Source organism: Strix uralensis, chromosome 5 (assembly GCF_047716275.1).
Source record: "Strix uralensis isolate ZFMK-TIS-50842 chromosome 5, bStrUra1, whole genome shotgun sequence".
In the NCBI taxonomy this organism is placed as follows: Eukaryota; Metazoa; Chordata; class Aves; order Strigiformes; family Strigidae; genus Strix; species Strix uralensis.
Window position 1 is genome coordinate 84,940,555 of NC_133976.1, and position 26,282 is coordinate 84,966,836.

A 26,282-nucleotide genomic window follows, 5' to 3' on the forward strand; every position below is an offset into this window, starting at 1 on the left:
AAAAATTCCAACTAGAAGGAAGCATCCCCCACAGTCCAGAAAAAGGTACCCAAATCACAGCTACACAGATTTTATAAGAAGTCCTTCTCACTTCTTGTTGTGTATCTTCGGGAACTAGTCATGCAGTTCCACATTCTGAATGACTATGTTTTGCTTACTGTAAAACCTCACACAGACCATAGATATGTTGCATGGTATGAGTTCCCATTCTAACAAGGCAGATATATTTAAAAACAGCAAAAATGTTATATTCCATACAACAGTGATTTAAGTTTACAGTAACTGATACTCTGATTAGTTTAACATTTCAAATACTGCATTAATCAGATTTTTGGTTCAGGCATTCCTGGCCCTGCCCTTAATTGCTAATGTCTTTTTGCTGGCAAAGAGGCAGGCCAGATTGGAGTAAAATATTCCAAATAATTCAGTCTGGGGAGTATCCCCTGGATTTGAGTTATGACTTTAGTGACTGGGAGTGGGCTATTTATTTTTCTCAGTTTATGACCAAAGTATTAAATCATAAAATCACACAATCATTCAGGTTGGAAGGAACCTCTGGAGGTCATCTAGCTGAACCTCCTGCCGAAAGCAAGATCAACACTGAATTCAGACCAGATTGTTCAGATTCTTGCCCAGTCAGACCTTGAAAACCCCCAAGGATGGAGATTTCACAACCTCACTGGCTAAAACATCCCAAAGCTTATCTTCATGACAAAAATATTTTTTTTCTTATACCAACTTGCAACTTCCCATGTTTCAATTTATCACCATGTCCACTTGTCCTCCTGCTATGCATATTTGCAGAGCCTGCCTGACTCCGTTTTTATGACAACCTTGTAGGCGAGAACGGTCAGTGTTAGGTTAATGGTTGGCCTAGATGATCTTCGAGGTCTTTTCCAACCTAGATGTTCTGTGATTCTGTGTTGGACATCTGTTATTAGGTTCCCCCTAAGCCTTCTCTTCTCCAGGTTGATGTCAAGATATCCAGCGTCCACTGCATTCCTCTCATCCATAGTCCAGGTGTTTCATCACAGAAGGCAATGAGGTTGGTCAGGCATAATTTATCTTTTGGTAAAACCATGTTGGCTATTCCCAATCACCACCTTTACATGCCCAAAAATGGCTGCCAAGAGCACATGCACCATGATTTTCCCAAGGACCATAAGGCTGGCAAGTCTCGATCCATACATCATCCTTCCTGTCTTTTTCCAGTAATCAGAGACTTTCCTCAGTTTCTGAGTTGATACAGAACTCTCTCACAGTGACAGCCAATTCTTTCATCACCTAACTAAACCAGTCTGCTCTCCTGAACTCTGTGGTCTGAAGCTGCTCATTTTTACAAATGACAACCTCACCTCTTCTTCTTCCCTGCCTTTCTAATGAGCTGATATCCATCATCCATACTAGAGATCCAGCCACACCAAGTACCCCAACTGCTCACAGTTATTTCAACAATGTCATAGTTTGGCCACTGCACATGGAGCTCTAGCTCCTCCTGCTTGCTTCCCAGATTGCATGTTTTGTATATGCACATTTGACATGGGCCCCTGAAAATCGATTCAACTTTTGTGCTGCTTGATGCGTAGGAGTCTGGTTTTGGTTATTTCTTTTACCAGCTCCCACCTCTGAGATGACTAAACTCACACTTCTTAAAAATAAATAGATGTTAAACTTGTATGTGAGAGAAGGATAGTCTTGCTTCCCTCCTTTCCAAGCAACACATAAGGATAAGACATGACAGTATTAATTCCTAAGACTATGTTTAAGAACTTTGGCTTGATGAGCAAAGATACAACAACCTCTAGTTGCTTGTCATCAGTGAAGTTCCAGTTGTACAATATTTGTAACAACCAACCAACCAAACAAAAAAACCCACCAAGAAAACCTCCACAAACCACGCCCCCACACACACTTTGCAGCCTAGATACAGACCTAGGCATCTAAAGAGCATTCCCAAGTGAAAACTGTAACCTGCATTTGTTTATTTCTCTGTTTTACTTACTGTGAAACACCAATATCATTGAACTAAAAGCAAATCTACTTACTCCAGAGAAAAGTTACATTTTTGGGAGTGGGGTGATTGGAAAATCTGATTAATCTATTAGAAGGATAATATATTTAATCTATTCTCTTCCTCTAACCAAGGAAATCTCTTAAATCTCAAAAAATCAACAATTTTTTTTAAGCCAGAACACATCAGATGTAACATTCTGAAAAGTCAATGATTGATACTGCCTTACTTATAGATAACTAAAAGCTATGATAATGTTGGGGTTTAATTGTTTTGTTATTCTGTTTGTTTTTAATTTAATTGCAAATTGAAAAACACATAGACCTGTTAGATTTTAAAAAGTACAGATCATTAAGCTATGTCATCTAATCCATTTTTAAAAAATGTTGCTATTGTAGAAATTGACCACAAAAGGCAAATAGATTCATACAGATAAATATTCAAAATTCTAAATCTATAGTGAAAACAACAGACATAGACCTGTGTTTTTCAAAAGGTACTCTAAGAGGAATAAAACTCAAGATTCTTGACAGTGATGTGGCTGTTTGATTTATTTTACCCAGTCCACTTACTTCTTGATGATATCAACACTTAAAAAAAAAAACCAACTGTGAGAAAGATTCTTTGAGAAACATTTCTTTTGTAACAGGAGTAAGGATTTTTAGAGCAAAAGACCAGAGTATTAACTGAAGGATGAAACATGAAGTTGAGGACAACGTTAAAAAAAAAAATATTTAAGTCAAATCTGGCCTTCAGCTGAAACTTACTTACTTTGGTTGAAGCTGTACGTGGATATGAAAAGAACATTCCCACTACAGAAAGTCTTCAACAGGAAAAAACTGGGGACAAAAAAAAAAACCAAACAACCACCTGCCTAGCAACTTCTCTCCTACCCAAACAAGGAATAGAGACAAAGTGACATGAACAGAATTAACACGGATAATATTTTGTCTTCTTAGAGTCTCCTTTTTCCATAGTTTCAGTTGGAGAACTGCACTCCTATCCAAGACTTGTACATGCATACCTTTGAGGCAGTGACTGACTTTTCCATCACTGTGTCTAACACTCATTCATTGTCTAGATCTTTTGCCACTTTGCCATTATACTGTTTCCAGAATACACTCTTCCCCACCTCACTCTCTCCTTCTCTCTAACAATGGTAAAACCATGGTTTTCATCTTCGACATTTTTTCTTCTGACAAGAGTAACTCTCTCCACAGCTCCTTTCTTTAATCTATTCAATATGCTGCAGCTGAAAAAAACCCCAACCAACCAACCAAAACCCAAACCACCACCAAAAAACCCCGCAGCAAAAAAAGAGAAAGAACAGAGATCACACTTCCCCCCCACCCCCCTCCCAAAAAAAAAAAAAAATCAAGAGTAGGACAAAATACTAACAGCAAGAACCCTCCAGTTGCTGAAAAAGAGAGAGGGACATGTAAAGGGATTATAATTTGGACCCAAATATAACTTCCTCTAAACTCTACAAACTAAGACCATACATACACCACCCCTTTCTAGAGTCCCTTGGTTCCTTTCTACAAGCCAGCTGGCAGGGATGAAGAAACAAGCTCATGCTTTCTTTGTTGTATAAGTCAAATTAAAATGTAAATAGTTTTTAAAAGGCTGTAGCATTAAGACTGAATTTGACGGAAAGTTTTAGCTGTATTTTAACCTTGTTTGAAACTTCTTGGTGTTTTACACTACGTCAGACCTCCCACAAATTGGCTAATCCAGATGAGAAAAATCATGATTAAGACACGTTCTTGTTCTGAGCAGCTCCCCTCTTCAGAGGGGCACAAACATTGCTTACAGTAAGGCTCTTGGCTAAAAGTCTTTTCAAAAAGTGAAAGCAAATCCTGCAGGAATATAGCCTTCCTCAAATGGATACATGCAGATTTATTAAGCATATGTAAAGGTATTTAAAAGACTGGAGGCCACAGTTAAAAACCTAAAATCAGTGCAGCAGAGATTAAAAATACAAAATATCAAAAAATGACTAAAAAATTGTTTCTTCCTTAAAAAAATACTATTGGGTTTCTATTGTGCAATGGAAGATTGATTGCCATGCATCATGGCAGTGATTGGTACATAAGATAATTTAATTGGTGGTGACAGAATAGGAATGTGTTGAAAGTTTATGAAATACTGTCATAGGAATTGCAACATGTCTCAAAGAGCTGCTATTTTTATTTAATAAATATTCAGTTCTCAAAAGAATGTGCAAGTAAAGACAGACAACCTTGATGTAAGAAGGGGGACAAGTGCAACTAGACCCTCGTCCATGTGACAACTATCTCATGAAAATATTATGAGAAATATGAGATATCTTCAGATTACTGTAGGTTTTGTTACAGGATAGCAACAATATTCTCTTTCTCCCTGCACATGAGATGTCCACTGCATTTTTGGCTGAATACCATAAAGCCCTAAATAATTTTCCTCAGTTGACACTGTCACCGTTATTTTTAGTAAGTAACAACAACATAGGATATCTAAAACCTGCTTAATCTGCTTTAAAACAATAACATCGAATGTGGCAAAGTGATACATGGATAAAATGAATCTTTATAAGCAATGGGTCCAAGTCCCATTCACTGAAGCAACTTCTCATCACCCCAACTGAATGCAGCTGCTTTCTGGCTGGTCATCAAGAGATTCTGTGCAGGTAATGAAATTCCCAGGCAGCAGAGATATGATCACACTCCATATGAAACCCAGGAGTTGTTCTCCTCTAGCAAACAAAATTATATTTGTTTCTACTTACAAAGGGAAGTTCCCAAATGAAGCAGATCCAATGGAAGTGGTAATACTACTAAAAAATACTTGATAAACACTGGAACACTCAAGGAAGGAAGGAGAGCAAAAATCTCCCTAGAAGCAGGTAGCTTCATCATAATCTAATACAGATTTTCTTGTGTTCAAGACGTGAAAAATGTCAATGAAAATTGCAACTGCTACATAAAAATAAAAAGCATGAGATTAAATATTCCTTAAAGGAAACAAGCATCAAGTGTCTTCTTACTTGAAGTAATTGCAAAAATTACACTATTGTACAACTGTAATAATAAGAATATCTTCTTAGCAGTTTTAAATAGTAGTTATTAAATAGTACAAAGAGCTGTTTCTGGTTTTAGGGGGTTTTGGGGTGTGTTTTTGGTTTGGGTTTTTTAAACAAAATATTTCATAAAACAGTGCCACAAAAGCAGGCAACAAACTGAAACACTGCCTGAAATTACGGTTTAGTTCACAAAGATGGAAATGGCTACCTCCTTTTCTTCTTTATCACTAAGAAGAAGGTTCTTCAATAATAAAAATTACTTTTCCAGTTACACAGTTTGAATATAAAGGAGGTCCAGAATAAGCAAGAAATAGTGAAAAATATAAGATCAAACTATGTTTTTCCTTCTTAGCTTTCCTGAAGTTACGTAGCTTTATTTCAAACTCTCTACCTAGCGATGAATGGAAGTTTGCTTTTCAATGACACACTCACTTCTTTCTAAATACATATCTCAAAACCCAGACAATACCCTCAGTCCTTTGAAAACCTAGCACAGGAACTTGGATTGTGCTCCCTACATAAAAAAGAACCACATTAGCAGAATTACTAGCTAATACTATTCTTAATATATTGAAAAATATTATAATACATGAAGAAATTAAAAACTGCTCTCAGTCCTTTATCATAGTATCTTGGATTATTTTTTAAGCATTCAGACTTGCATTTTCATATTTTAAGTATTTATTTCTGGAAATTAACGTTGATCATCCTAAACAATTACTTGCTTGAGGATGCTTCAATTTGTAACGCATATCCAAAACCAAAATATGGTCTCTCTAGCAATACATTTAAGCAATAGGTTTATTTTTAAGGAATTACATAGGACTAGGAAAGTCTGTTTTATCTCAACATCCTTCAGGTTTAAGAACAGATGTTCTAGTTTTCATTAGTGTCAGTTTTCTTTAAATGATAAAACTTTAGCCAAGAAAAGTAAAAAAGAGTTCTCAGTAGTTTAAGTACGTGATTATTTTAAGTGTCACATGCTGTTCTGGACCTTTTAAGCCTTTAATGAAAAAAATTATACAAGTCTCAGCAGCAAAATTTTATTTTAAGAACAGGAACAGTGAAGTAACTAAAAGCAATTAGTGTCACTATGGCTATCTGTAAGCAGAATCCAAAATAAGAATATACACTAGAAAACTGCTTTGACCTTATAAACACATATTTTTATTTGAAGAAAAAAAAAAAAAAAAAAGAAAGGCACAGCAATCTAGTTGTGTTGGTATATAATTAGAGCTGACTTTTACCTTCCCTTATCTACCCCATCTCCCAAACATTATTTTATCCTTTAAAGTTTCTCATAACCAGATGGTCGTTTTAAAACCTTGATGATATAATGTTGCTATATTTGTATTCTATTGTAATCACCGCAGTAACTAATACTTTACCACTGTAGCTGCTTTCCCAATATCAGGAGCTATATAGAAATGACCTGTTACACACCTCTGCAGTAGTTTCCAACGCTAGTTATTTGTTGAAATTAAGATGCTACGCATTTTGCTACTAATATTAAAATTTTGGCAGTTTACTCAAGTAAAAAGAGCCTAAAGCTTAAAAGCATAATTAATAAGGAAGTTTCCAAGTCAACAGAGAATGCACAAGTAAATTTAGCTTTGACATGTAAGTCACAAGAGTTTTTCTTAGGTATGTATTAACCTCCAATGTATGAATTAGATTAGAATACATCTATACAAGTTGCTTAATACTTGACAAATTATACGTTTCAACTGATCAAACTGTTCCAACGCCAAGTGTGTACTATATACATAAATAAAATTTAATACAGATTGAAGAAGTAAATTTAAAGGTGTTTAAGTAATAGGTTAATTAAGCAATAAAATTTTCACCAATGTAGTAAGCTGTATTCTGCAGTCATTTGAGGTTTATTAACGAACTATGAATCAAATAGGATGATTTAGCAGTTAAAGGGCAGTGAAGGGACAATTCTTCAGAATTGTTCCCAAAATATCATCCTAACATTTGCTATGCATCTTATTTCTCCCAAGTATATAAACATGAAATACAAAAATGTTTGTAAAAGTACTGACTAATTTTGACTAATACTGGCTAAAATTTAGTATTTCGAAAGTGAGCAATGGTCTAGTACTCACAATAATTACACTGTCTCAGATGTAACATTGAACACAAACAGGACTCAAGTGGATCCAGAGACACGGAGTTGCTTTGGCACTGTTCCCCACATTTTTTAAGAAAGTGCATGCCAAGTAACAGATAACTGACCTAGAAGTGTTGCCTTAACAGTACCATTCTCCAAGTTTTACTCTACATGGGTTTATTAATTTTGAGAACATTTTGTGCATTTCCATTACCCCCCCAATAATCCAACAAGACACTATTTCTACAAAAGCTAGATCCGGTGAAAATCTTCATGAGGCAAGCTTGGTGGTAAAGAACTCCAATTTATCAGTGTTAAATATATCTGGACATTTCACAACCATCTAAATTAGAATATCCATATTAAATAGAAAAAAGAAAAAGATGAATCATCCTGAACACACTCACTGTGAATGCACAAGTGGAGATGTGCAGTAGCTGTAATGGACTTGTGACACACTGAACATAAATTAGTCAATGCATTTAAATAAACCTAGGATACACTGGCACAAAACAGGTCAGGCCAGTTAGAAAGCAGTCAGGACAGGAATCTTGGTTCCAAAAAAAATTTTTACTTCCACATACTGACACACTAGAAAAATGAAAGTTGTCTAAGTTCAATTTCTTGCATATCTTTAAAAACAGAGAGCCAAGGGAGGCACATAACTGTAAAAGAATAAGTGCTAGGCATGCTATATGACTGTAACTGAATACAACAGTACAAGGTAAGCTAGGCATTCAATGTAACAGCACAATAGTGTAATAGAGGTATATTTGAACAGAGCATAATTTTAAAACAAAATTAGCATGCTTAGTCTTATACCCACTCTTCTAATTAATCATTCTGAAACAAGACAATAATTCATGAAAACAGAATTTAAGAGGAAAACATAAACGCGAGGGAGAAGAATCCTTTCCTAACAGAAATAAAAAAAGGTTTTTTTTCCTCATACTGTGGAAAAATAATTTAGAGGAAAGACGACATCAAAACTGGGGAAAAAAAAACAGGCCAAAAGATAAACAGCTCTGAAATTATTAATTAAATAGAGACTTTGAATAAAAATGAGTGTCTGAAAGAAGAGTACATAGCGTAACATTGAAAAAAAAATTTAAAAGGTGAAGAAATAAACGTGAGGTATCTGGCACAAACTTGAAAAAGAGGTGGGCAAGGGATTGTTGCCATATCCATAAATACCTTTAACAGTTCAGCAAAAAGATGCATTGCTATCTGTGAAAGTGCCTTTTCTGACCCCCCCCCCCATTTTCAGTGTTCCATAATTTTAAACCCTGCTGTGACCTGTGAAATTTCCTGGAATCTCATTTATAAATTTAGTTGCTGGTACAGTAGATAACTTTTTTTCACACCTATTTTTCATTATTAGCATTCTGTCTCCTCTATGTCTGCACCTAAACCCAACCTAAATATTTTCTTAGAAGATGGTATTTAACAGGATGTAAGTCATATATTAGTTTTGTAAGAAAACATACATTTTCTAGTACTCCAGCCACAAAAAGCACCTACCTCCAAGACCTGTTTCCAATCTCCTGCAGAACACCTTTTCCAGAACCATAAATGCACTCTTCTGGAAGGAAAGACCAGGAAGATGACGACAGTTTGCTGCCTTTTATGTGAGAGAGCAGCTGGAACATGTGGAGCTCTGTTTTGGGGTAGGTGATCAGTAAAGAACTTTCAGGTCAAGATTAGCAGGCAGACCAGCATAGCAGACATTGCTGCATCTGTCTGGTATAGACCAGACGGTCTACAGGAAGATGATGTAGATGAGGCCTTCTTCAGACAACAGGAAGAAGCCTCACATTCACAGGCCCTGGTCCTCATGAGGGACATTATCCAGCCCAGTATTTGCTGGAGTGGCAACACAGCAACGCAGGAGATTCCTGGTGCACATTGATAACAAATTCCTAACGCAGATGACTGAGGAGCAATTTCTGAGGCACTCTGTCAGGCCCGATACTTAAAAAGATGGAAGGACTGTCTGGGGATGTGAAGATCAGTGGCAGCCTGCCTTGGCTGCAGTGACCTTCAGGAGAAGGGAAGGAGCAGGGCAAAAAGCAGGATCACCACACTGGACTTCAGGAGAGAAGACTTTGGTCTCTTTGAGGGTCTGCTTGGAAGAATCCCGTGAGATATAACCCTAGAAAAAGGGCTCCAAGACATCTGGTTGCTATTCAAGGATTATCAGCTTCATGCTCAGGAATGGTCCATTGTGACAAGCAGGAAATCAAGCAAAAGCAGCAGGACACCTGCATGGATGAACAAGCAGCTGCTCATTACACTCTGGCATAAAGAGGAAGTGTACGGGAGGTGGAATCAGGAGCAGGTGACCCAGAAGGAACACAGAGCTGCTTTCCAAGCATTTAGGGATGGTGTTAAGAAAACCAAAGCCCACTTGGTTCTGAATCTGGCTAGGGACATGAAAGGCTACAAGAAAGGACTTCACAAGAGTGTTAACAGAGTGAACTCAGTGCTGAGTGGGGCAGGGACCCTGGAGACAAAGGACAAGAAAAATGCCTTCTTTGACCCATTTTTTACTGGTAAGACTGGTCTTCAGGAATCTCAGCCCCCTGAGACTCAAGGGAAAGTCTGGAGCAAGAAAGGCAATCAGGTTAGGGAACATTAAAACAAAGTGGACTTAAACAAGTCCGTGGTGCCTTACCAGGATGCAGCCACAAGCGCTGAGTGAACTGGCTGATGCCATTGTGAAGCCCCTCTCAATTATCTTTGAAAGATCATGGTGATCAGAGAAGGTTCCCAAGGACTGGAAGAAAGCAAATGTCATGCCTGTCCTCAAGAAGGGCAGGAAAGAGGCCCATTAGCTTCACCTCAGTCCCCAGGAAGGTGATGGAGCAACCATTTCCAGACACATGAAAGACAAGAAGGTTTAGTCATCATGGATTTACGAAGGGAAAATCATGCTTAACCAACCTGATAGCCTTCTATGATAGGAGTGGTGGATGTTGTTTATCTCTACTTTAGCAAGGTTTTTGACACTGTCCCCCATAACATCCTTATAGACAAGCTCACAAAGTATGGGTTAGATAAGTGGACAGTGAGGTGGACTTCAAACTGGCTGAATGCCTTCATCCAGAGGTTAGGAACAGTGGCAAAAGTCCACCTAGTGACAAGTGGTGTACCCCATGGGTTGATACTGGGGCCAATACTAACGTCTTCTTTAATGACCTGGATTTTGGGACAGAAGTTTGCTGGGAGGAAGTGGTGATATACCTGATCACCCTGCCATTCACTGGGTCCTTACAGGCTGGAGTTTAACAAAGGGAAATGCTAAGTGCTGCACCTGAGCAGGAATAACTCCATGTACCAGTACACACTGAAGATCAAATGACAGGAAAGCAGTTTTGCAGAAAAGAACCTTGTGGACAATGGTAGACAACTAGTCCAGCCAGTGTACTGACTATATGACTCAGTTTGGTGTCAACCTCAAACTTGCTGTGGGTGTACTCAATCCCACTATGCAATTAATGAAGATATTAAATGGTATTGGTCCTAGTATGGACCCTTGAGGGGTAACCACTTGTTACTGGTTTCCATTTGAACATTGAACTGTAACTCTTTGGATACGGTCATCCAGCCAATTCCTTATGAATCTGATAGTCCATACATCAAATCTGTATCTCTCCAATTTTGAGGCAAGAATGTTGTGGCAACCATATCTCGAGAGGTCCCTTTCAACTGCAATGATTCTGTGAATGAAATAAATGTTTCAGATGGATTTTTTCTACTTTGTCACAATTAATTTTAGAACAGTATTTTTCAAACTAAGAACTGATATATAAGGGAAGCAAAAAGCTCACTATAAAGCGTCATAGGAAAAATATACCATTGACGTAACTGTCAAATACCATCAGATGCTTTCTGTGACTCACCTTTTGACTCATATTTATTAATTAAACAAAGTAGCACTGAGCTTACATGTCTGCTTTACAGCTAATGTTGCAATCAAAAGCAGCAATCAGTCACAGCAATACACCAGATATCATTTACTCCAGGCCAAAGACTCTGAACCAACTGTAAGTCTGCAGTTTCCATTAAGAGATACAAGACATTTTCAGATTTGAGAGATTTATGAAGGTTCTTGTGTGAATTAGCTAATCAATTCCCATTTAAAGTCCCAGGTAGATTATCTTAAAATTCCTTATGTTATTTCTAGTGTCCATGTGAGGCAAAACTGAAATGGTCATTAAACCGGTTCAACACAGCTCATGTGCAAGCATAGAAGCAGTTATGTTTAACCTACTCCAATAGTTCAGAAACACAAATAGGAAACACAGCAAAGCAGTATGGTATTTTTGCTGTTTAGACAATCCAGAGATGTCAGTCACCCCTAAATCTCCAGAGCCAGCTCAAGAAGAGAAAATATGTTTCACGACCTATGGCTCAGTCCATATTTTCAACCCTCCTTCTCCAATCTGAAGTTAAGGTGAAATTATTTAAAATCTAATTGAAACTATAGCACAAAACAGGCTACAGCTATGTTTCTTTTTTCCCTATAAGCATTCTTCTACACTATCACCTTTCAGTAAAGGAAAACAATAACTTTTCTCTTAAGTTTATATAGAGATGCTGGGGAGAAAACATGTCAGAAAAGCATAAATAATTTCTTCCCTTCAATCACCAAGTTCACATATTTGTTGTAGTAAAACACATCAAGGTATACTTAGCTTGCAAACAGAAGTAAATGTGTCAGCCCCTGCTTCATCAGTTTGTCTGGAATGGAGATAACCTTTGCAGTCAAAATGATCAAAATTAATGTCAAAGGTGAACTGAAGTTTGAAGAAAGAGCATGATTACCCATGCTGTACTTTAGGTTCAGTATAATGGCAACAGACAAATTCTTGGATGTTATCTTCCATCACTATCATTATTTTCTTCCCCAAGAGCTACCCACACAAATAGAAAAATTGGTCTCTTTATCAAAACAGGATAGAGACATATCCGTTTGCATGGGGGTACACTATATTTACTAGAGTATTCACAAACAGGGAATACTTCCTCCAAAGAAATGTTTATCTTCCAATACAGGATACAAAATTTAGTCATCATATGGCCAACTAGCGTTAGGAAACATGACCATTCCACCCTGTCACTTCAACTGTAAGTGCTTCCAAGAGATTGTTTTGCTAGACATCCAACTTCAAGATTGCTTCTTGAAGTTACTTTAGGAAATAAATGTTCATACAAGGGCAAGATTGCTTATGTACATTAAAAGCATAATACAGGGGTCTTCCAGAACAGGAAGCTTTCTCTCTGGATCATATGTTCACTCCAAATACACAAACTTCAACACCTTTCTATCCCTTCCTATCGTCAACATGAACAGGTTTATTATTCAAGGAAGATGTGCATTTCAGATTTCTCTTGTGTCCTCGGGTTTCAGCCACCGAGACTCCTCCCAATACGGGCAGCTGATGGATCACATATTGTAGGTCTAGCACTGACTAGAAATGGGCAGCGTTCCTGTATCAACAACATACAGAGGACAGGGAAGTTAGAGACCCCAAGGTGGTTGTTCTTCTTAAGTGCTGGGAAGCACCTATATTAGAGGCAAAATTATACTCCCCAGTTGTCAACACTGGATAAGAAAGGAAGAGGTGAAGGCACATGGAAAGCACAGAAGGGCTGCGTTTATGCATTAGGTAAGCAAGGTCAGGAACAAGTGGAGAAATAGAAGAAGCAATAAAAACAGAGAAGGAAGAGGGGGCAAAAATCCAATGGTGCAGGGAACTGAGAAGGAAGAAGTGCTTTAGGAAAGGCGCAAACCAGAAGAGTTACCTGTAACTAACAGTCATCTGTGCCCTAAGCACACCAGCCATCCTGTGTACACGTCACCACATGGCATCACCCTAACAGGACAAGGTCCCTTTTAAGAAGTACCTAGCCCTTTCTTGGACAAGATCAGTTTGGGAGTAGTGAGGAGGGGCGATATCTACGATTAACTTCCCACTCCTCAATCCCTATTAGCATCTTCTATTCACTTTTAACTGCTGTCCTCCCTCCCTTTCTTGGAACATCACTGAACTTTCATCCCTCAAAACCACAGCTGTCCAAAGCTGCTTTACCCTTCTCAGCAACCAACATCCCGACTTTGGAACATCTTCTGTCATCATTGCAAAACTGAATTTTGCCATCATCAGGACAAAATTAGTTATTTTCTTTCTTGTTCTTGGAATCGCAAAAAGGTAATGCCAACTCTCCTCCAAGAGAAATTTTTTTCATTATAGGAAGTTTAGCATGTAACCACTAGAGGTAGTATTTACTTATTCAGCCATTTATTTCATTAATATTGAGATTACTATGACATTGAATCCAAAAATCAAATATCTTAAGATATGTTATGAAATATTATGAAGCTTAATTCAATTCTGAATGCAAAAAACTACATGAAGGCGGGGCAACAGTTCAGACACATCCTTTTAAACACTAAAAAAAAAAAAAGGAAAAAAATCAAAAGGATCCATACACATAAAATCGGACATTATCACATTAAGCTACATTATTTAACATCCCTTTTTCAACACCTTATGAACACAAACAAATTTTACATGCATTAGGTGACATTTTTGAGATTCATATTATGTTCAGTCCTAAATTATAAGTACATCAAAACCACTGTTTGTACAATTCTACTTAATTTAAAGGCAAAATTGCATATTAACATACAATTTTAATTCTTACATACCTTACAAAGTATTTTAAGGTTTTAAAGCATCATCTCAAAAAACAAGGAGACAGACATGACTAAGTATGCATTGTTTTATATGAATGTGGGCAATATATGGGTCCAATATATAAAAAAACCCGAAATAAACAGGCAATATTGATCAGAAGAAAAATAAACTCATCCCTTAAAATTAGGAGGTAAGAAACTAGCTCAAAATCTCAGCTTTACCTTGTATCTTTACTTAACTACACAAAGTCTTTTCCCCATAACCTGAAGCTTTATAATTTAAATGTGGCATTTGCACAGGTACTCAAAGGAAAAAATCCCCAAACATCAACAGTTACAGAAATAAAAAAATGAAACAACATCTAATACCTAGTGCTTAGGTTACCATGTCATTTAATCCAAGCTAGGTGTTACTGCATGATCTACTGAAATTTCTTTGGATCATTACATACAAATCTGGCAATGTTTTCTTCAGTATAAGCTTCCTCTCTTACCTTTCTAAAACATCATTTGAACAGGGAGTCTATCTGACCTGCTTTTTTACACACAAAAATATCATTCAAAATGAAATTAGTACTAAGTTAATTCATTTTTAATCATGACTTTTTGCAACAACAGGAATATCGTTAAATAGAATAAGCATATTAAAGTCACTTTTTCAATAAAAACTTAAAAAGACTTTCCCTAAAAAAAATAGGTGGAACAGAAACAAAGGATTCTAAAAGAAAACATTTTTGGTGCTTTCAAAACAACTATACATTTGTTAAGTTAGAAGAAGAGATGTCAGTTGCCAAAAGAAAAAAAGAGTCTATTTCAAAAAGAAAGATCACACCACATCAACTATATTGTTCTTCAAAAAAACAGCCTGCTTAACTTCCAGAAAGGGTTGATGATGGGAAAAAATGTGTATAACCGCAACTAGAATTTTCCAGCAGTGATGCAGTACTGCTTCAAATGTGACTGTGTGGTAAATCAAAGAAATAGGGAAGGAAAAGTATGATCCAGTTCTTAGTGAATCATCAAAACCAGTTGTCTGTAGATAGACCAAACATCAGAAGTCTTATCAGCTAAACAGTCTGTCTAAACAATTAAGTTCCTACTGAGAGTGCTAGAACCCGGGCACTATTTTCCCTTCTCAAATTAAATGTTCCCTCTCTGATTTGCAAATAAGGGAACATCACCTACTAAACAGGAGTATTCATTTAGCTATTAATGGTTTTTCATTATATCACAAATTGAGGTTTGGTAGTTTTAAAATGCAGCATTTATTCATTTCTACAGGATATTGCAATGGGGCTGCAGCAAAATTTTAGCTTTATAGGATTAAAATGAGCACTAATTCTACGTTATAGTCAAAAACATGTATTACCTACTAGCACTAAATGTCTTGAAAATATGCAACACCTCACATTTAGAGAAGAGCTGAGGTGTTACAAGTTGAGATGAATATATACGACTATGTGATCAAAAAAGGGAAAAAAATAAGACTGATATACTGACAAAAAAGAAAAAAATCAGACATACCTTTGCACCCATTTTCTTCCTGTCTACATAAACAAGGAATGAGGCTAACATTGCATTTATGCAACTTTACAGTTGCAACGTTACATACAAGTCAAGAAAACTAAAATTATACTTTCCACAGCAATTTTAACTCAGCTACATTTTGTATGTAAAGAAGTTAGAATTACAGTATATTATTCTGCCTCTTAAATACTACAAACACCAAAGCAGGAAAGTGGGAGTCCTAACTCTGATTTTACCAGCTTGTATGAATTCAAGATCTCAAAGAGACCATTGCATTAAACATCCAAACAGCTCTATAATACTAGTTAATAGCAATTTGTTTATTCTATTTATGAACCCACTGCTGCCCCTTTACTGTCCCTGGTTCTTGTAGTAGCATATGGAAACAACATTAAGAATGTAAAAATACTATGTGCTCTGTTCAGTCTTGATATTTTTAAAGTTAATTTTATTTAGATGAAACACAGAACTTTTTATTTTTCTCTTTTACACAAGCATAAATCCGGTAACACTCCATTGTCGTGCATTGGATAAATGCTAACACTATACCAAAGGCTTGGAATTCTGCCCCCCCGCCCCCCCCCCAAATAGGAACAGTGATTATTGCTCCCCTTCAATGCTTCCATTCTCAGTACTATCAAATTAACTATAAAGCTTTTTTCACACCTACAATGAAGAAAGTTTGTGAGTAGTCTAGAACACAAGTCACTTCAGCATGTTAACCCAACTCAGAGAAAACGTCTGTAATAGGCTTTATGTTCCTACCTTGCCTTTCAAAATATTTTTTTTTTTTATATTTAAAAAACCTGAAAGCGTATTTTATTGAAACAATTTTGTGACAACAAAACTGTGGTCACATAACTGTCACCCTGACTGAGGTAGAAATAAATAGGAAAAGACGAAAAGAAAATAAATTACTGTCTTAATTGACAAAGATTGATGAAATCTTGTCTCAGAACTAAGCATGATGACTCCACAAAAAAAAAAAGAGTCTAATCTAAATATCACCTTGTTAAAGATCTAACTCCAAACCAGCTTTTGAGAATTCCTCACACATGCCAGAAGTCAGTTAATTAGTAACTATAAAGGTGCATGAAATAATGCATGCTCATGTAAAAAGCTGTTAGAACCATCTCATGAGGCCTTTGTTTTACATATTATACTCAAATATTAACATAGAAATTTCATTTAAGAGGAATTAAGTCAATGCACACCTACAGCCTAGGATGCCAGAACCAGTTCAGTTGGAAGTCTTATCCTGAGAGTTCCCAAAGCTATGTCAGAGTCACCATTATAGTCTGCTTTTAAGCTTCTTCAAGTCAACAGCACTAATAACCAGCTGTTTCTACTGGAAAAAGAAATGCTAGTGAGACAGACATCTGTACTGTGTAGCTGCCAGATTTACTCAGTGTGTGGCCACAGGTGTTGACCCTAACGTTGTAGGAGCCAAAAGAGAAAGACAAAAGGAATTGGCATTAAAAGCTGTACTAAGAGAAGGCATCCAATATTCGAGTTTCATGAAAGTAATTTTAACTGTCAGATCTTAGAAGCATGACTCACTTTTCTTCTCTGATTTGATTCTGGCTATATCCAGAGGACAAGAGGAAATACATGAGTTTTTTGTACAAAGTAAGTTAAAGGTTATGACCCTTCATTGCCGTTCTTGAAAACTGTAGTACCTGACTCAAAGAGGTATGACACAGACAGACTGGTACTTGTGAACCTCAGTAACACTTCCACTACTTAAATACCTCTGCTTGAGGAGTATCGTGAAAGTATTAAAAAATAAAATCCACTAATTCTATTATCAAAGAGTTTATGATGAACATTAACTTCAGCCAGTATGATACTCCATAAATCAGAACATTTTTAAGCAAAACTTATTTTTATATCATAGCTAAGCAAACATTTCTTTCATTGAGTAGGAAGTTACACACATAAGAAAAAATAAAATCAGATATTATCATAAGTTCAAGGAAGTACTGCAGCCAGGAATTCAATACAAATTATTACAGCAACCCTTAAGTACAAATGGGAGACAATGTAGTAGCTACTTAAAAACCATCCACAGCAGCAAAAAAAATAAGTGAAGATGACTTACCAACAAGAAAACTGTGAAATGATGCAAGTCTGTAATATTTAGTTTGTTCTGCAATAACACTGGAAGAAGACTGAAAACTTCAGTGAAAAATTTGTCTTGTATGTGAAACTTCACACATGTATTTAATGAACAATATTGATTTTCGCAATGGAAGCTATTTCAATTCCATTGTTTAGCACCTCATTACAGTTTACAGATTTTTATTATGCAACACAAACTATTCCATATTCAAGGCAGCTAATACTTTACAAATAACAGGCTATAGCTACACTAGAATATGCTAAGTCATACTGTTAAACACACATCTACTGTGCAAAGTGGTTTTCATCTGTACTATGAGATAGATCATAATAAGGATGAGTGATCTGAGCCTCTTTAACCAAGTAATGAGTGATAAGACAAGAGGGAATGGCCTCAAGTTGCGCCAGGGAAGGTTTAGACTGGATATTAGGAAGTATTTCTTTACAGAATGGGTTGTTGGGCGTTGGAATGGGCTGCCCAGGGAGGTGGTGGAGTCCCCATCCCTGGAGGTGTTTAAGAGTAGGGTTGACATGGCTCTGAGGGATATGGTGCAGCTGGAAACTGCCAATGCTAGGTTAATGGTTGGACGAGATGATCTTCAAGGTCCTTTCCAACCTAGATGATTCTGTGAAAATAATGTACTTACGCAAGTGGCCTATTAAACCTATATTGCTGCTAATGTCAAAAGTCATGCTAAAGACCTTAGAAATTCTTCAAAGTCAAAGAAGCAGGCCTGTAGATACTTAACAGAGTATTTGTTGGACATAAATATACTCTATACAAAACCCTCCTGAAAAAAAGATGCTACATGAAAGAAATTACCTGGAGTGTCTTGTAATGATCTTGATGTGAAATTACTTTTTCTTTTTTTTCCTTCAAGAAATCCATTTCCAGAATACTATGTTTTTCCAGTAAATATTCTAATTCCTATGAAGTTTACAAAACAAAATACATGAGGTTACAAACGTTTGCAAATTGTGAAAATACAGATTCAATTAATCATTCCAACTCATTTTATTTCTTAAGACTATGACATCTGCTGTCATAATATACACCGAGATAAAGGGCTGTCCAAGAAAACTCTGATTGCAGTCTTTAAATTGAGACAATATTTTCAAGAAGTACAAGGTATTTAAAACCAAAGGCATGTCCTGGAAGGCATGTCCTATGAGAAGTAGCTAAGGTCACTGGGCTTGTCTAGTTTGGAGGAGGCTGAGGGACGACCTCATCGCTCTCTACAGCTTCCTCGGGAGGGGAAGTGGACAGGGGGGTGCTGAGCTCCTCTCCTTGGGATCCAGTGCCAGGACATGTGGGAATGGTTCAAAACTGCAGCAGGGGAGGTTCAGACTGGACATTAGGAAGCATTTCTTTACTGAGAGTGTCTCCAAACACTGGACCAGGCTTCCTAGGGAGGTGGTGGACGCCCCAAACCCATCACTGTTTAAGAGTCATTTGGACAATGCCCTTAACCTTAACTTTTGGTGAGCCCTGAAGTGCTCAGGCAGTTGGACCAGGTGATTGTTGTAGGTCCCTTCCAACTGGAACTATTCTATTTTAATTATTTCCATATTTTTAATAGCTTGTTTTGCCTTTCTGCATTTGAAAAGCAGCATATTAAATGTACTTATAGCAAATGGCTTCACTAAAAAGGCAGAAATCTCATTACATACAGCCCTACATCTCCAAAATTAATAAAATTTTAAAATATTGTGTGATCTTGCAGAGAGCCAGTCTAGAAGCCTGCCCAACCTGAGCCAATAAAGAGGAAGGAGAATGACACTAATGAGAATAAACTTAAAAATCTTTAGCTCTTTGTGTAGCAAATAATTATAATTTTTTTTTAATGCAGCTGTTGCTCCTACCAAACTAATTTCTATTATACATAAGCTGTTGGCACCCTTTCAGTTGCTCAAGAACAACTATTTCTGCAGCCATGCAGGAAGCCAGTATAGAAACAAATGACCTGCCAGATCACTGTACAGCTATTCAAACAAAGGCCCAACTGAGAGGGTCAGAAGGAGGACAGAAAGAGCAGGTCTGCTTAGTTCAATCCTGCTTTTGGATGAAATAATAAAAACAGTTCTCGAGATTCAAAGGCTTTGATTCAACTGTAGAGATAGAAACTGATCTCTTCATCTTTGGCTCTAGATACTAATCCTCATTTTCATTTCCAACAAGCCATTTCCTCCTTCCTGAGCACACCTTGATAGCTATCAAAGAACGGTATTAAGAATAGCAGAAGTTTAACTTATTCTCCCATGCCTCAGTGACCTTTTGCTAACTCAGACACATAACTACAGGCATAGCCCTGTTTCATATTCAGATCAGAAGGAATATGAAGAATTTAGTTACCAGAGCTGCCAGGAAAAAAAAAAAAAAAAAAAAAAATGTGATGTATTATGTTCATACAGAGAGCCAAAGGCATTTTCAACTTCAGTGACCACACACTCACTCCCAAAACATGGGGCAATCACTACACCATCTAAACACACGGCTCCATGCTAAGAAAACTTGTCTTTTGTTTATTTGTTTGTTTTTCCCCTCCAGGAAAAAAATAATTTTTTTCCTGAAACTTTAGAAAAATTCTGCCTAAAATAGATATCAGACATGTTAAAAAAAAAAAAGTATTTTGGCTAAATTGGGTCTATTTATCTGGAATTTGGCTACAAAAAATGCATTGCAAATCACTACCAGTTCCCACTATACTTAAATCCTATGTAAATGCCAAACACTTTCATTAAAAAAACTATTCATACCTTTTTAATTTTTAATTTTTCTTCTTCAGCAGTGCAAAGCTTGATTTCTAGGTTTGCAACAGCTTGTTGAAGGTAGCTCTTTGGTTCATTTGTTCTCTGTGTCTCAGCATCAGCCAAAGCAATAGGTGATGTAACCAAAGTCTTGTCTTCGACCGCATTCAAAGAGGCGACTGGAATATCTGCTTGAATCTAATTCATACAAAAAACAAAATGGTAAAGGAAATTTAACATTCCAGTCAAGTAGAATTTCATTTCCAGATGACATTACAGAACTTAAGAACTGTAAATACTAAGGTTACATTTTTGAAACCACACTTCTCTGAAACTGGCCATGCAAACTGTCATATGTAGGATGTGCTGGCCAAAAAGAAAGCTCCAACAGTGGAACAGTAGCTAGTAATTCTAGATGGATTCACATCAATCCTTTTGATCTCAGCTGCTTTTCAAGAATACTTAAGGAGAAGGCTTTAAGAAGGAGGATGGAACAGATACCTCGGTTTCCAGTGATGTCAAAATACTCAAAAGAGGTGAGAAGAGACAGAAGTAAAACTGAATCATCTGTCTCAAAGCATCAGGCTTACAGGGAAATAAACTCTCCTTGGATTGGGCACTCAATGTTTTCACCCAATGCAGACTGCAAACAGTAGCCATGGAAAGGGAATACAAATCTTTTGCGCTAAAATAAATATCTCATCTTGAGGCTAGACCAACAGAATAAGAGTAATTGGGACATGTCTACAACATTTAGTTAATGCTATTTCAGTGAACTGTAGAAGTACAAAAACTGAGATGGAGGCTTCTAGAATACACAACCCAAACAGATGAAACACTGATAATAAGCCCATATTTTCAGAAAAGCACAAAAATAAATTAAGTGAGGTTTAAAATATTTTGTGGTATAATTAACAAAAGCCAAAGCTTTTTTTTCCCCTTCTTAAAAAAAAGAAAAAGTCAAAAACTTGTTTATATCACAGCAAAGGAACTTCAAAGGAAGAAGCTGGTAAATTAATTTCAGCTGCCACTTTTTCAACAACAATTTGAGAGCCAAGAGCACTTGAGATTTGGGGAGGGGTGGCGAAAGAAACATCTCAATGTGTTTATTAAAAGAGGTTTGACTGACCTGATTTATCCATTCCCTTAATACCTTTTATTCCAAACAGACACTTAAATAATACATTATTTTTCAATAAATATCTCTCAAAGGATTCAATGAAAGAAGGAAACAAAAATAGCTGAGATCTTGACTGTACATGGATACAAAAGGTCCAGTAGACAAAACAGCTACAGAGAAAACTGCAATTTGTGCTCTGAATTCCCCTTCTGTAAGAAGCAAAGAGAAGCTAGATGTGCTAATTGTACTTCTGAGTACTACTCAAGATTAGAGTCTGGCACTGCCAAAAATTGTGATGTTGGAACCTGAAATGTTGAGGTTTATTTAACATGAATCCTCAAAAGGTTCTGGAGATACAGTTATAGAAGAATACAGTTCTCCCAATATCCTCTTTCAACAGGTGTAAGAATATTTTATGATAGTTTTATGCCCACCATTTTCCTTCAGTTTCATCCAAAAGTGCAAAGTCTGATCTCCATTTCAAAATAATGTTAAAGGACCTCCTCTCAACAACAAGCAAGTGTTTAGTAACGCTTGCTAATGTTGTATTCTTTAGTTTGCATTTCCTGCATTAAACAGAGAATTTATGGAACCATGTGTCTGTCAGTAGCTGACCAGAACAAGATGAGAAAAACGGAAACATGGCCTACAACTAGAATTTGCACACATAGTTATTCAGAAGTAATAAAGTGTATATCTTATTTTTAGTAAGATTACCTAACCAAATGACTTTGTAGTTTTAAAAAAATACACCTAAGCCTTAGTATTTTGGAATATCCAAAGTTTTCTTTCCAGAGAATACACAAGCTAAAATTGCTGGCCTGGGTCAAACAAGGAAGGATACAGGCTATTCACATTTCAGTGTCAGCCAAAATCAAAAAGGGTAGGATGTGTTGTGGCTGAAGAAAAGCATATTTTGATCATCCTGCCAGGAATAAAAATTTATGTATCAAAACATTGTCAAAGAGGCAGATGAAGAGTTTTCAACACAGAAAATGACCCTGGCTGGCATCAGTCAAAAAAGAAAACAAACACTCTCCCCTCTCAAGAAAAAAAAAAACACAACTTTTGGATTTCTAAGAAAATTTCTCTCATATCATTTGCATCTGGGCACGTCTCTTCGCTTTTTATAGGCTTTCCCCAGAACATTAGCCTGGGAACAAATACAAAACAGTTACTAATTCATTAGTAAGACTGAACTACCGGAGCTGTATTAGCCACAGTCTTTCTGGAAGTGTGAACATACAGATGTTGCTAAAAGGAAAACCAATAAGAGTCAGTTTAGTCAAAACAAGTATTTTGTACAATTTGTTTAAATAGCTCTAGAGAAATGCTTTTAAATGGTCAGATTATGGAAATTTGACTTAATCATGAAATTCAACCTTCACCACGAGTAGCCCTAGGACTTGATGAGACTACCTGAAGAATAATTAACCAAGTAAGTGCTGAAAACAGGAGGGTCACAAACCACTCCAAAATATTGACGGCTTCAGAGAAAGAGACGAGCACTTTCTAATTCAATTATATACTATTATGCATCCTGAAACAAGGAACTTTACAATGAATAAACTTGTTCAAATAGGCGTCACTGCAATCAATCTCAATAAAAATTCACTTCAGAGGGTAAACTGAATTCTCGTCCACAGCAATCTAGCATTCCTCTGCTAAACTCCAGGAAGAAATTATTTTCCCTTCCTTGCTCACCTAATCATTTAGTTAAAAACTGAACACTTTCACCCTCCAAAAAGAAGCTAAGATCAGTTCTCAGCAGTATTGCAGTCACAAGGAGAGAACATGATTGCACAACTAGGGCTCTGCCAGATCAAAAAAAAAAAAAAATTAAAAAATCAACTTTAAAAGTAACGGGAGGAAAAAATAAAGTAGAATATAATAAAAAATAAAACTAAAATTAATTCTAATTAAGTAAAGATTAAAGCTTAATTCTCTAATCCTAAAACCACTTGAGAAAAACAATTATAGCTGTAGTCTTTATAGCTTTAACGTAACAATTTTTTTAGAGAACATTCCTGCTGTTGCTTCCTACTTTCATGCCTAGCGCTATCAGCGTGCTTTTAACTTTTAATAACTCTTTAACACAATTATCTCTTTTGCAGTCCACACCAAAGTAGTATGGTGTCTCCCAGTTATAGAATTTAAACATAATTTAAAAATTATTTTCCTTCAAAGTCTGTATCACAGAAATCCAAGGACCTTTTGCTCTTAAAAGACAATTCAATCTAAGTTTGCACAGAAAAGATACAATGCTAAGATATTTAACACATCAAGTTCTCATACTGAAACACAAAAATTGTGGTTTTACCTGTTCTTCGAGAACAGCTGGCTTTATAATATTGTTGGCTGTTTGAATAGCTGTTGCCACATTATCACTTGATAAACTGAATGAGTCAGAAGGAACCAGGCAGGAAGAAGGCACAGAGCGCTCCAGAAGAACATCAGGAGATATATGGACTTCAGATACTAATGCAAGGAATACAACCAGAAAACACACACACAATATGAAGCAGCATTCAAAAATTAATTCTGTTTCTGAAACCTATGCCTAGCAAAACTTGTCACACTAGCAACAAGGATAGTCATACTAATGTAAGGTTATATACCTCTTAATCTAATTGCACTGAAAAATAATTCCAAAGTTCCTGTATTTTTGAGAATAATCAACTTAAGGACATTCAAAATTGTACAGACACACTAAATTTAGACTTGTAACCTACACAGAGGTTTCACAAGACAACTGACATCAAAAACAGGAGTTTTAACTTTGTCTCTTTCCATTCACATAACCTTTCAGCTTCAGCATGACCTTTAATCAATTGAAGTCAACCGTAAAACTGTACTTACATTTTCCTAAGTTTTATAAATTTTAAAGGTAAAAAAAATCCTTAGCTGTCTTAGAAGACATGTACAAACAGCTTACAAAGACACATGATAAAAGCAGTTTTACATTTTATAAGAGATCAGAAGATAACAAACTAAGTAACTCTCTAGCTAATAAAACTTAAGTGTAAATTATACTGGAGTGAGAGCTCTTCCCTAGCAGTCTCCAGTTATACCATAAAAATCCTGAACAGTGGATCATCATTATCAACCTGGCACAACAGAAACTTGAGCACTTTTACAAAAGATTCTCTTCTTTCTTTTTATTTAGTTTATGAATGAAAGCTTTGCATATGTTTTTAATTTAAAGGCAAAGTCCTGCAAACTTTGATATGGCCAGGTAAGCCTTTGCAGCAGACAAAAAAGTATATCCAATTGCTTTAGATAAAGCAGCTCACAATATCGTTACAAATCTGGTAAAATGTAAAAGATGCCACTAGCCCAGAGCAAGGCTCAGCCTCTCAGTATCACTGTTCAATACTGCACACATAAACAAGTGTATACATTGGTCCAAAGGCATTCAAAAGGACACACTAATCCTTGAATCCCTGTGCTCTGTGTCCCATCTTTTTACCTCTCAGTTCTGGGATTCAGGTCAACATAGAGGAACGTGCAAACCTCATCTAACAAAAAGAATAAAGAAAACAGACCACGAGACAGAAAAATATCAGAATGCTAACTGCAGCAATAGTAGATTTGGACATGTGGGAAAACGGAAAAAAAAAAAAGCTGAGCAGAAAATGGAAACTTGGAGGAAAAGCCTAGAGGACGATACTTCAGCAAACAGAAGAGGAACCAGTTTAGGTAACCAGGGCAAAAGAAAGGACTGGGACACAACTGTATCTTTACCAGTAAACTCTTCTCCAGAATTGAAAATGGGACTTTTTAGGCTTCCTTTAAGTACCACAAGATGTCTGTGAAACCCCCCTCCCTTTACAAATGTCCACTTACAAAGGCAGCTTCCTATAACCATTACCTGCTCTGCTCGTTCAACTAACAGTGAGATGACAAAGATGATCTTTCTGCTTCTAAAAAAACCAGCAAAGTCTCTATTTTATAATAATACTTAATACCCTGAATTTCAGTTTGAAATCAATTTCCAACAGATGGAAAACCAACTAAAATAATGTGCAAGGCAATTCTGACTGAGTGGACAAGCTGTTTCTCTTACTAAAACTGTGGGCTCATAAGAAAAAAACCTAGGATGACACTGATCCATGTGGAGTTAGCATTCATCCTTTGGTGATGATCACCACCAGTATAGGCATAGTTCACATATAAATAATTTATCACAAAAGTAAAAACAGAAACTAAGTCTGGATATAGATGAGGAATGGAGACTCACAGAGATTAAAGCTTAAGGTAGTCAAATATTTTGGGGTAGCCAATATTAGACATAAGACTTCATTTTTCAGAGAATACAGTTTTATGTGGAACCTTCTATAATCAAATCGAGCTTTCAGTGATTCCAGTTATAGTAATGAATGCTTAGCATTTTGAGGCAGAAGAAAAAGCAGAAACAAAAAACCCACCTCTTAAGTTGTCAAAATAAAACCTAGGAAATGAGGAGCAACAACTGGTGACCACCTCTGAACACTGTGGTTTAAAATTATTCAACTAAATACATGACCTTGCAGAAGACAAGAAAAGGCGGCAACTCTCCAAGGTATCATTCAAACAACTTTTTTACAAAACCTCCTTTTCACTTTCAGCAATGTAAAAGATTCAGAAGTTCGACATTCCTAGAATTACATGTGCTATGTCTGTAATTCAAGCTTTCTTAATTCATTCCTCTTGTGTATATACAGGTGAAATTGCATTAGCACTTTAGTTCAGCTCAAAATTCGCTTATGAAGACGACCCCTCAATCATTCCTGCTTACCATACCTTAGTTATCATAATGGAACAGTTTCAGAACCCGTGAAAGAAAAACTTGTCTCTAATAAAACTACCTGACTAGACTCCCAACAGCCAACGGAT

The 26,282-nt window shown here is 36.5% G+C and overlaps 1 protein-coding gene across 6 annotated transcripts in view; it reads right to left on the reverse strand.

The window, feature by feature from the left end:
* CCDC91 (coiled-coil domain containing 91) overlaps positions 1 to 26,282 on the reverse strand; it is a 151,843-nt gene that overhangs the window by 90,901 nt on the left and 34,660 nt on the right. For all 6 annotated transcript variants that reach the window (XM_074872061.1, XM_074872060.1, XM_074872062.1 and 3 more), the window contains 3 exons: positions 23,728 to 23,885; positions 20,297 to 20,485; positions 18,363 to 18,467 (listed from right to left, as the gene is read on the reverse strand). In XM_074872061.1, the coding sequence (XP_074728162.1) occupies positions 18,363 to 18,467; positions 20,297 to 20,485; positions 23,728 to 23,885 (452 nt within the window). The remainder of the gene's footprint in view (positions 1 to 18,362; positions 18,468 to 20,296; positions 20,486 to 23,727; positions 23,886 to 26,282) is intronic.